Genomic DNA, 12,186 nt, shown 5'->3' on the forward strand with positions numbered 1-12,186 from the left:
CATGCTGCTCACTTGGTGTGTAAGTAAAAACCAATTCCAAAGACCTGAGTCAGGCCCTGCTGACCGGGTAAGCAGTTCTAACTCGTCACCTCATTAACTAACCGTGTAGCGACATGAGGGGAGGGCGGATCTTTTTTGGGCAGCGAGTGTTTGGGATGTGGAATGCGCTGCCTGAGAGTGTGGTGGAGGCACATTCAATGGTGGCTTTCAAAAGGGAATTGGATAATGATGTGAAGAGTAAAGTTGTGCGGGGGCTAGGGGAGGAAAAGGCGGGGGGGGCAGTGAGACTAGCTGAGTTGCTCTGACAGAGAGCCAGCACAGACAGGACGGGCCGAATGGCCTCCTCCTCTGCTCTCACCATTCTCTCATTCCATTCACTTCAACCCCTTCTCCCTCCAACGGCTTCTGCTCGCGCCGGGGGGGGCGGGGTCACAGCCAGCCTCCCAATCAGCGGCCGAGCCGGACTGTCACTCAGCTCTCGCCCCGCCCCCCGGCCCCGCCCCTTGGCGGCAAGGGCTTCTCCTGGCGCCAGTGTGTCAGGCTCACACTGCCGAGTGTGTGTGTGTAAGCTTCACACTACTGCTCCTGTGTGTCTGCATCGATTGCAGATAGAATTCACACAGTCTCTGCATTAGAAATAGAAAAGCTCAGCAATCTCACACAATATCAGCTGAGTCCACATTGCCTCACAGCTGATTCTTATTTCTAATCTTTACAGTGGCGAGTGTCTGACATTAAACTGAAATATCCCACAGCCTCTCTTCATATCTATCTCTTCAATTCAATCATTATGGATCTGACTGCTGTCATATATAATGTTTTATACACTTCCTACATTTCCTGTTCCTGATCTCTGTCTCTCCTGTTGAAATCTTGGCGCCTGTCTCGGGGAAGGAGCTGGGCTGTGATGCCTCCCACAGTCAAATAGCCTGTCTACATCCAGTGTAACACCAGAGAGGGCCTGGAGACCGCAGAACGGTCTGGAACGAAGGTCTTGGCCATAAACGAGTTCGTTTTGGTGTGTAATGTTGATTGGACAATATATTTAAAATTTGTACAAAAAAGGGATTTGGGGGAAGTGGTTCCTGAAGATCAGGTGTTGAGGAACAAGTCTGGATCCCTGATAATGAGTTACTCTGTCAACCTCCTGATTGATCTAATGCTGGGTCAGAGGGGTTTGATCTGGTTAGGCCCCATCTGGAGTCACTGTGTTCAGTCTGGGCACCGCCCTTCAGGATGGATATATTGCCCGAGAGGGTGCAATGCAGATTCAGCAGAATGATACTGGAGTGAAAAGGGTTAAATTACAAGGACAGGTTGCACAGACGAGGCTTGTATTCCCTTTTCTATCAAAAATTAAAAGGTGATCTAATCGCTGTGTTTAAGGTAATTAAAGGATTTGACAGAATAAATAGGAGAGCCAACACAGATTAGATGGGCTGAACAGCCTCATTCTGAGTTGTAACTATTGTTTAATTGAGTTCTCTCCCCCTACATGCCCCATTCAGGTCAATAGCCCTGAACCAACATCACTTTAAATAAAACTGATGATCTGAATCATTATCACATTGCTGTTCATGGGATCTTGCTGTGCACAAGGTAGCTGCTGCATTTCCTACATTACAACAGTAACTACATTTGAAAAAGTACTTCCCTGACTGTGAAACACTTTGGGATGTCCTGAGGTGGTGAAAGACGCTATATAAATGTAAACTCTTTCTTTTATAGAGAGTACCAGAAATGCTCACACTATCAAAGCTCGACAGTCCTGCCACATCCAGTCTTGAACGGTGGGGAACAATTAAACAACAGGCGGAGGAGGCTCCATGAACATCCCCATCCTCAGTGATGGGGGAGCCCAGCACCAGTGAAAAAGACCAGGCTGAAGTGATCACAACCATCTTCAGCTGTAAGTGCCGACTGGATGATCCATCCCGGCCTCTTCCTGAGATCCCACAATCACAGATACCGTCATCAGACAATTCAATTCACTCCAGTTAGGATCAAGAGACTTCCTGCCTGTACACAGCAGCATCTCTGTTCAGGCAGTGACAGACAGAGTCATTAAACATAACAAGACTGTACATTCACTAATATTAACACTGACTTCTCTTTAATCAGAGATTAAATCAAAAATTACATATAGAAAAGTAACATTAATTATACAGAATAGAGGTACAGATATAGACAAAATCTATAGGACTCAGTTTCAATTGTAGAAAACATGTATAAAATATTTACAGTATAAATTACACATAAAAACAGTGACAATGAGGACCTGGACTGCAGAGAGAGAGATCGGAGTCCAAGATATACAAATCATTAAAAGCTGGTGAACAGGCACAGATCCTTGAATTAATAAATATTGCTCGAGTGCAAAAGTGAGGACTTTCTGGTAAACCTTCATAAATTCACCAGTTTCAGCTTCAGCTGGAGTATTGAGTCTGGGGATCACACTTTAGGGAGGATGTCAAGGCTTTGGAGAGGAGATTTACTAGAATGGTTCCAGGGTGAGAGACTTCAGTAACAGAAACCACAGAAGGAGCCCATTCAGCCCATTGTGTCAACACAGCCGAAAAAACTGGCCGCCCAATATAATATGTGGAGACTGGAGAAGCCACAGGCAGTTTCAATCTATAAAATATCTAGAAGATGGAATCGGTATATAAACAGTTACTGGCAATAATGTCGCTGCTGGTTTTGCCCAGTGGATGCTGCTGCACAGAGAGTTTCTGAAGCCTCTTCCCATGTTCACCACTGTGGGAGAACCATCGCTACAAGGACTGCAGTGGTTCAGGTACAGATGGACAATAAATGGGGCCCTGCCAGTATCACCCACACTGAGAACAGGTTAATAAATGCATCACAAACTACCTGATGTTCCCACTGTTTGGACCGAGGCGGGAGGAGTGCACTGTTAATTCAGTCCCGCTTCTCCACAGATCACAATATATTCTTTAAGTTTTCCATTTGTTGAAACAATTCCCCAGAATAAAACACACTAACCAGGTTTCTTTACTAAACAAAATTAACAGATTATAAAACAATTCTTAACTAGTAATGCAGTAAAATAATATCACAGATCAAATTTTTAAATATCCAACATTAGATTTTAAAATGTCCCCTTTACCTTAGTTCCTTCACACTCACACATTCCTATACATAAATCAGTTAACTGGAAAAAGAAAAAGAATTTTTAGATTAGAGCTCTGTTACAGACAAAAACACAAATAGATCACGTGTCCACCCCAAAAAGAATAGCAGATGAGACTCACTGCACCAAAGAAGCAGACAGTCCAACGTCTAAGCAACTGTTACAGAAACTTCCAGAATTAGTTCTCTTCAGGCAGTGTTGAAAAGCAATTTAGCTGGCCTTGTTAAAATGCAGGAACATGACAAATTAACATGCTGAACTTCAGAGTCTTTGAGGGAATTGAGAGTAAAAGCACTGGGTTGTAGTCTTCTGTTCTTCCTTGGAATTCTTTCCTTTTTCTGTCCTTCTTTGGCACTTTAGTAGCACTTGACTTTTGTCTCCTTCCAGAAGGTATCACACACATGCACTGACTGACAACCAAACAGCTTGGCAGTTCGCTGCCCACCCAGATGTTCTCTGTTGTTACTGGGCTTGTCAATTTCTGCCCTTTGCCATGGCTTCTGTTCTAAGCCGAGCCCAACCAGGTGACAAACCGTTGCCAATCATCCCTCACTGTCTTCTTGAGTGAAAAACATTTAGCTTAATTTTAAATTCCTTTATTTTATTAAATAATTTTTTAAAAGTCACTTTCATAAAACCACTCGCTCATAAAGAGGATATTTTGGAAGTTACCATCTCACACAGGGAGTGATCAATGGGTTTCACAGCTGAAGTTGGTCCTGTGTGTTCCTGAGACTGGGTTTGGACACAGTGTGTATCAGTAATACTGAGATATAATGTAATATCAATCGGACAGGTTTTCTAGTAAAGGGACAACACTGTCACTGGGTGATTATCTCAAGACTCTGCTGGTCAGAGGGGTTTGTGCAGAGTGGGAAGTGATTGTTGATCCCGATCCTGAGCTCAGACTTTCCACCAGGATTCACTGGATAACCACAATACTGGGCTGATTTTCCCCTCCCCGACCCAGGCTCAGTGCAGTGTAAACTCAGTTAGTGCTGGACAGCCCCGTTCCCCAGAAGGTTTTGTTCTCCAGCTGCTCCATTCTGATGCTCAGGTGCTGTTGTGAAACATGGGACCTTGTGACCTAAACAAGTCACCCCTGTCAAAGGGACGACATGAGATGCTTCATTTTGATTGATGCTGTGATGCTTTTGAACACAATTCCTGGGAGAAAAAAAACAGCAGAGTTCAGGTTACATTAAAAGAATCCAACACTTTGTACAAGTGTGTAAAGGAGCTGTTCAGGAGCACAGACCGATTAAATTACACTCAACATCCTGGGCACCAATGGCAGCTGGAAAATGGGTCACAGGAGCTGCACGGTGATGGAGCACAGAGTGTAGAGGAGAGGAGGCTTATAGAGGAGGCAATGGGCAAGAGCTGGACACTCCACAGGACCTGTGCTGACCGAGGCACCAGACCAATAGAAAAATGACAGCTCACCTCAACATTGGAGATTAAGAAGAATTGACGAGGATCTCGGTTAACACTGAGCTGAAGATGATGGGGATCAGATCAGACAGGAGGAGGCTGGGAATGTCTGTACTCTCCACACTGATCCTGAATTATTGAGAGGAGTCACAGATGGACAGGACATTCCCTGATGTGATCAAACCCGACCCAGCAGTGACCAAACAGGCTGACGGAGGCAGAAATATTGTGATGGGGGAAAAAGAGTCAGAGGACAGAGTTAGAGAATCTGCAATAGTTTCCCCCCCACAACTGGCAGATGGGTAAGAGATGGGCAGGGAGATGTGGATGTTGAGGGAGGCAGAGAAATGCAACATATTTTATTGTCAGTGATCAAAAGCACTGATGGTCAGGTCAAGGGATGAGAGTGGACACAGGGTATATCACAGAAGCGGAGGTAGGTGGGATTTGAGTGATGGGGAGAATATGGAGTCAGAAGCACAGCTCAGGGTCTGATAGGACTCAGAGGTTGTGAACAGTCTGGTTCAGCCTCAGACAGTGGCCAGGGAGGGGGATGGAGTCAGTGACTGGGGAACAGAGCAAGGATCAGAGGCTGGTGAAAAGTCAGAGGAGAGGGGCCAAGGGGATTTTAGGTGTAGGCTGGTGAGTTGTTTGCTGCAGAGATTAGGCGAGTGTCTATTAACTGTGTGATAGAGGGAGCCGCACATTCCTGCTCTTCACCTTCAGTTCATTAGCTAGAGGATGACAACAAGCTGGAAGTGACTGGATAATGCAGCATTGAAACATCCCACACAGCACAAAGTGTATCAGTGTACACAACATTTCCACAACACCAAATAGAATAAAACAAAACTAGAATTAACAATGGGAACTGCAGAACATTCTAGAACTCACCATCTTTGTCGCTTTTGGATTATGAAAACTATAAATCCCTGAAGAAGAAGAAGAAAAAGAATTCCGACAACCAATCCAACTACTGCTCCAGTAGAGGGTCCAGGACCTAGAGACAGAATGAAGCCGTTAACAGACTGCGACACACTAAACAAAACTAACAGCAGAGACTGTCAGCACCTAGTGTTTCAGAACCATCCCCAGTACAAACACATCCCTGGTCAATTCTAGTCCTGGAGGGATGTGGGAGATTAAACACCAATAAACAGCCGCAGACACAGGAAGCCACCCCACAGCTCGACTTTCTTACACACCCACAATGTGATCAATATATGGTTTCCAATGGAGATAACCAGACCCTGACCAGCAGCAGCCTCCCTTTAATTAAACCCAACAGCCCGCTGAAATAAAGCAGGAATTTAAAATAATTTGCCGTTTGGGTAAACCACAGGATTGGATGGAACGCTGGTTTACAGTGGGATCAGTATTACTTTCCACTGACTTCAATGCTGAGGAGTCCTGGGGCCTATGGGGAACCGGTGGGGTGTAGTGGGACTGTTACTGGACTAGTACTCCAGAGCCCAGGTGAATGCTCTGGGGACAGGGGTTTGAATCCCACCCACAGCAGATGGTGAAATTTGAATTTAATTAATAAAATCAGTAATTTAAAATAAAAAGCTAGAATAATGGTGACCATGAAAACAGTCGATTTGTTCATGAATGTCCTTCAGAGAAAGAAATCTGCTGGTCTGGCCTACACGTAACTCCAGACTCACAGCAATATGGTTAACTCTGAACTGCCCTCTGAAATGGCCGAGCAAGCCACTCAGTTCAACAGCAATTAGGGATGGGCAATAAATGCTGGCCTGGCCAGTGACGCAGACATCCCACTAACATGAATAAAATAAAACAAAGTGACTGCTGACAATGCAACCCACTGCCAACATCAGAGTGCTCCCAGCTTCACACATGTGCAGATCAGAGTCTTGCTGTTAGTACAGTGCTGCCCATGTGCAGTCTACGTCAGCACCCGGTTTACCAGGACTTATTCATGTCTACGCTCAAACATCATTGTGTACTGCAATGTCTGCTCACCGCTCACCCCCAGCCTCGCTTCATCTCCCCTCCCCACCCCACCCACTCACTCCACACTTCACACCTCCACCTATCTGTGGGCCATTCACTCCAGCCTCCCCACTCCCTCTGCCACCCCACGATTGCTGCCTTTCTTCCTCGCACAGAGACAGAAAAGATAAGCAGGGGAGGAGAGGGGGAGGGGAGCAGAGGGATGGCAGAGGGAATGAAGCAGCGATGCCAGGAGCAAGTGGTGAGTAGACTGCTGCGGTAGGCAGCGATGATGGCAGGAGGGAGCGAGGTACTGATGGAGGTGGCGACGGCAGGAGGGAGCGAGGTACTGATGGAGGTGGCGATGTCAGGAGGGAGCGAGGTACTGCTGGGGGTCGGATGGAGGTCGTGATGTCAGGAGGGAGCGAGGTACTGCTGGGGGTGGGATGGACGTGGCAAAGGCAGGAGGGAGCGAGGTACTGTTGGGGGTGGGATGGAGGTGACGAAGGCAGGAGGGAGCGCGGTACTGATGGAGGTGGCGAAGGCAGGAGGGAGCGAGGTACTGATGGAGGTGGGATGGAGGTAGTGATGTCAGGAGGGAACGAGGTACTGTTGGGGGTAGGATGGAGGTAGCGAAGGCAGGAGGGAGCGAGGTACTGATGGGGGTGGGATGGAGGTGGCGAAGGCAGGAGGGAGCGAGGTACTGATGGAGGTGGCGATGGCAGGAGGGAGCGAGGTACTGCTGGGGGTGGGATGGAGGTGGCGATGGCAGGAGGGAGCGAGGTACTGATGGGGGTGGGATGGAGGTGGCGAAGGCAGGAGGGAGCGAGGTACTGATGGAGGTGGCGATGGCAGGAGGGAGCGAGGTACTGCTGGGGGTGGGATGGCGATGTCAGGAGGGAGCGAGGTATTGCTGGGGGTGGGATGGAGGTGGTGATGGCAGGAGGGAGCGAGGTACTGTTGGGGGTGGGATGGAGATGGCGATGGCAGGAGGGAGCGAGGTACTGTTGGGGGTGTGATGGAGGCAGTGATCACAGCCACTGTGGGCATTTGTGTTTCATTTGTTTTGTGATAAATTGAGCGTCGCCATCTTTATTACTGGCAGCTGCCAAAAAAGGTCACAGACAGCGACGTTTCAGTGGATCAGGCTGCATTTTCACATATGCAAGTATTGCGACACCTAGTGGATGAATTGTCAGAAAATGCAGCAAAAGAATAAAAAACTCCCTCCTGACTGTATACCACTGTGCCCCCACCTCGGGTGGGTCTGTCCTGCCAGTGGGACAAGACATACCCAGGGATGGTGATAGAGGAGTCTGGGATGTAGGGTTGATTCTGTGAGTGTGACTGTCTCACACAGCTCGCCCAACATGGAGACCAGTCTCCAGAGGTCAGTGAGGGGGACTTTGCAGTGTTGACTGGGCTGGGTTTGCCTTTGCTGTGTCCTTATTCGATTCCTGGGTCACAGCCAGTGGGCCAGTTTTATTCTTGTTTTTCTTTCTAGTGGTTTGATACAAACTGATTGAAGTGGCCGAGCAAATCAGAGGGCAGTTAAAAGTCAACCAGGTTAATGTGGGACAGGAGTCACATATAGACCAGACCGGGTAAGGACGGCAGGTTTCCTTCCCTAGAGGGACATTAGTGAACCAGTTGGGTTTTCCAACAATCCAACAGCTTCATGGTCACTTTTATTGGGACCAACTTTATATTTCCAGATTTATTTTAAACTGAATTTCAATTCTGAAAGTGCCATGGTGGGATTTGAAGCCACGTTCTCTAGATTATTAGTCCAGGCCTCTGGATTACTAGTCGAGTAACATAACCACTGCACTGCCGTACCCATAAAATCAGAGAGTAAATGCAGAATACCTGAAACAGAAACCTCTCACCTGTTACAGAGAGATGGATTGAATCAGTTTGTTGCCATTGATAGTGCTCACCAATCCTCTTGTAAATCTGACACTGATACTCATTCTGGTCTGACTGCCTGAGGTCAGAGATCATTAGTGACCAGTTGCCTTGTTCCAGTTGATCTTGGAACAGGTTTGTTCTGTTTCTGAACTGTGGGTCTTGTTGTGTTAAATCATCGTTCCCATCGATAAACTTGTGTAAAATTTCACGATTGGATATCCACCAAATTACCTGTAATTCAGAGACTGGGACATTCCCTTTGTAGATACAGGGCAGCACAACCTGCTCCCCAAGGAACCCAGAAACTGGAAAAGATTGAAAGTATTTATCCACAGATATAACCTCCCTGCTGGTACATTCCATCCCAAGCTTCACATGGTTACACTGCGATGCTTGATTTACAAGAAGCACTGATCAGTAACTCACTGCTTTCATTTCTGTGGGAAGGTTAAAGGTCAGCAATGCAGTATTTATAATGACAAGTCTCCAGTACAGTGTACACTATTCTTGTCATTTTTAAAATGGAAACATCTCCGTGTCACACACTGAAACAAGTAAATATCTACATTTTTACAATTTAACGCTGGTTTTACAACTGGGTCAATATTACTTGCCGTTGACCTCAATTAGCATTGCACCAATCCCAGTTTCCCAACTGGAGGGTTCGGTTAAAATTGTACCGAATCTTTTCACAGACTCCCAGAAACACTGATGCTAGTGGGAAGCAGGAATCCTCAGAGTTCTGTATCAGAGGGACAGGAAGGCGAGTCTCAGAAACAGAAATAACAATTGCAGGTAGTTTAAGGAGCAGTTACAGGTAACGGTGTCCCACATCACTCACTCTCACAGAATCATTCATTGGTAAAATATCACAGCATTTCAAACCTTCCAATATTACTACCTGTCTATCCAGCATGATCAAATGTAAAATCTAAAAACACATGCAGTAGTTTAGAAATAGATTTACCTGGTACAGGTGTGTTCGGTACAGGTGTACGAGCTCGCTCTAAAGAAAACATCATGTGTTTAGTATTGTGTGTGAAACAAACTGCAGAAATGTTCAAAGACTCTATCGGGCTGGAGGGAAACACATCCCGGGAGGAACGAGACTTGGGTCAAACTGATCAGGAACAGGGTCGGCAGAGTGAAAAATCCAACAGGATTGCATTCACTTTGAGGGATAGAATGGAAGTTTTCCAGAGTTACCCCCAACAGGATCATTCCCAGCAGACTACACCCACCTGTGGAGAGAATTCCCACAGGATCCTGGGCGACTGGGATACACTTTCAAGGTAAGTGCACTGGGTCTTGTAAAGGCTGCCTGAGGGGTGCTATGGACCCCACCTCCTGCACCCCAACATCTGGAGACAGATGGAGCACGTTTCTGGAGAGTGAGAGCAGCTTGATAGCACCGTTAACTCCTTCCATCACCCAGTTTAGCAGCTCTGTCCTTCAGGGCTCAGCCAGCTCGGTCAGTGGTGGGATTACAGAGTGACCCTTGGTGATGGAAAGTGAAGTCCCCACTCAGTACATTCTGTGTCCTTGTTACCCTCAGTGCTTCCTCCAAGTGGTGTTCAACATGGAGGAGAACTGATTCATCAGCTGAGGGAGGGCAGTAGGTGGGAATCAGCAGGAGGTCTCCAGGCCCATGTTTGACCTGAAGCTGTGAGATTTCATGGGGTTCAGAGTCAATGTTGAGGAGTCCTGGGGTCACTGACTCCAGACTGGATACCACTGTGTCCCCACCTCTGGTGGGTCTGTCCTGCAGGTGCGACAGAACATACCCAGGGATGGTGATAGAGGGGTCTGGGATGTCGGGTTGATTCTGTGATGATGACTCTGTCACACAGCTCTCCCAACATGGACACCAGTCTCCAGATGTCAGTGAGGGGAACATGGCAGTGTCAACTGGGCTGCATTTGCCTTTGCTGTGTCCTGATTCAATATGTGTGTCACAGCCAGTGGGCCGTTCAATTTTATTCCTGTTTTCCTTTCCAGTGGTTTGATACAAACTGATTGAAGTGGCCGAGCAGGTCAGAGGGCAGTTAAAAGTCAACCAGGTTAATGTGGGACTGGAGTCATATAGACCAGACCGGGTAAGGACGGCAGGTTTCCTTCCCGAGAGGGACATTAATGAACTGAATTTAAATTCAGTTCAAAATAAATCTGGAAATTTTAAATTCTGAAAGTGCCATGGTGGGATTTGAACTCAAGTTCTCGGGATTATTAGACCAGGCCTCTGGATTACTAGTCTAGTAACATAACCACTGCACTACTGCACCCATAAAATCAGAGAGTAAATGCAGAATACCTGAAACAGAATCCTCTCACCTGTTACAGAGAGATGGACAACTTGATGAAAGACTGGACTCGACCTCTGCAGAATCTGACATCGATACTCATTCTGGTCTGACTGCCTGAGGTCAGAGATCATGAGTGACCAGTTGCCTTGTTCCAGTTGATCTTTGAACAGGTTTGTTCTGTTTCTGAACTGTGGGTCTTGTTGTGTTAAATCATCGTTCCCATCGACAAAATTATGTAAAACTCCGCGCTTGAATATCCACCAAATTACCTGTAACTCAGAGACTGGGACATTCCCTTTGTAGGTACAGGGCAGCACAACCTGCTCCCCAAGGAACCCAGAAACTGAGTAACCTGGAAAAGATTGAAAGTATTTATCCACAGATATAACCTCCCTGCTGGTACATTCCATCCCAAGCTCCACATGGTTACACTGCGATGCTTGATTTACAAGAAGCATTGATCAGTAACTCACTGCTTTCATTTCTGTGGGAAGGTTAAAGGTCAGGCATTAAGGGCCTTCAACTAAAACCAGCTTGTGCTGGATATTTGTATCCACAGAGCAGCTGGACAGCACTTTGAATCGTGTGTTTCCCATTGTACACATGCTGGGAGAACACATCAGGATATTGGTCACCCTGCCCACCTCCCCCCTTTGGGAGAACAATGACAGACTGGGGGGGGCACAATGTGAGGTGGAGCTCAGGAGCAGAAAACTGACCCTGAAATGTAAAGACAGGAACGGGTGGGGGAGGGGGTACCCGAGGATGTGGAAAGGGCTTTGGACAGGTTGGGGGGACAATGACGGACGAGTACACTGTGTAGGGGGTGAGGCAGCACCTGATGGTCTGAAAGGGGCCGAGGCAACGTGGATCCTCACCTCCCTCCACCACTAACCTGTCAGACCTTGCTCCTCACCCTAATACGGCCAGACTCTGCCCCCTCCCAGGACCCAAAACCCAACCCCCAGTCCTGATGACCCTACTCCCCATGCTCAGAGGCAATTCCCAGTTCTAGTTGATCCAGGACTGTCCCAGACTCCTGATCCCAGTGCTCAGCACCCCATCCCAGTACCACTGGATCCCAGTCACCCATCCCAGTGTCACCGAGTGTTGCTCAGTGTCCAGATTCCACTGTTCACATCACAGGGGTTAATCTGAAGACATTAACTGCCTTCCTTTCAGGTCTCATGATCATTATGTGTAATGTGAACCGACTGTGTCCACTCCCTCAATGGGCCCACTCACAGTGAACACAGCACCTTAAAGTAAGATGAATTCCTGATATAATGAACACTATTCCCCAGTAATATACACATTACTGATTTCAGTCCCAGACACCCAGACAAATGTTCTTTCCAGGAGACAGCTAACTGCAGTCTGTATAAATTCACAAGGTTAGCACCATCCAGGAAGATCAATCCTGATATA

General features: G+C 47.1%; 1 protein-coding gene across 9 annotated transcripts in view; it reads right to left on the reverse strand.

The window, feature by feature from the left end:
- Nucleotides 1–2,091: 2,091 nt before the first annotated feature.
- The window catches only part of LOC137352753 (V-set domain-containing T-cell activation inhibitor 1-like), a 137,124-nt gene continuing 127,029 nt past the window's right edge, over nt 2,092–12,186 (reverse strand). For 7 of the 9 annotated variants that reach the window (XM_068018523.1, XM_068018520.1, XM_068018524.1 and 4 more), the window contains 5 exons: nt 10,787–11,110; nt 9,423–9,461; nt 8,434–8,760; nt 5,483–5,588; nt 2,092–4,321 (listed from right to left, as the gene is read on the reverse strand). In XM_068018523.1, coding sequence (XP_067874624.1) covers nt 4,147–4,321; nt 5,483–5,588; nt 8,434–8,760; nt 9,423–9,461; nt 10,787–11,110 — 971 coding nt within the window. In that variant the 3' untranslated portion in view covers nt 2,092–4,146. The remainder of the gene's footprint in view (nt 4,322–5,482; nt 5,589–8,433; nt 8,761–9,422; nt 9,462–10,786; nt 11,111–12,186) is intronic. The other 2 variants (XM_068018519.1, XM_068018518.1) reach the window with 1 other exon arrangement.

This window comes from Heterodontus francisci, chromosome 39 (genome assembly GCF_036365525.1).
Source record: "Heterodontus francisci isolate sHetFra1 chromosome 39, sHetFra1.hap1, whole genome shotgun sequence".
Taxonomy (NCBI): Eukaryota; Metazoa; Chordata; class Chondrichthyes; order Heterodontiformes; family Heterodontidae; genus Heterodontus; species Heterodontus francisci.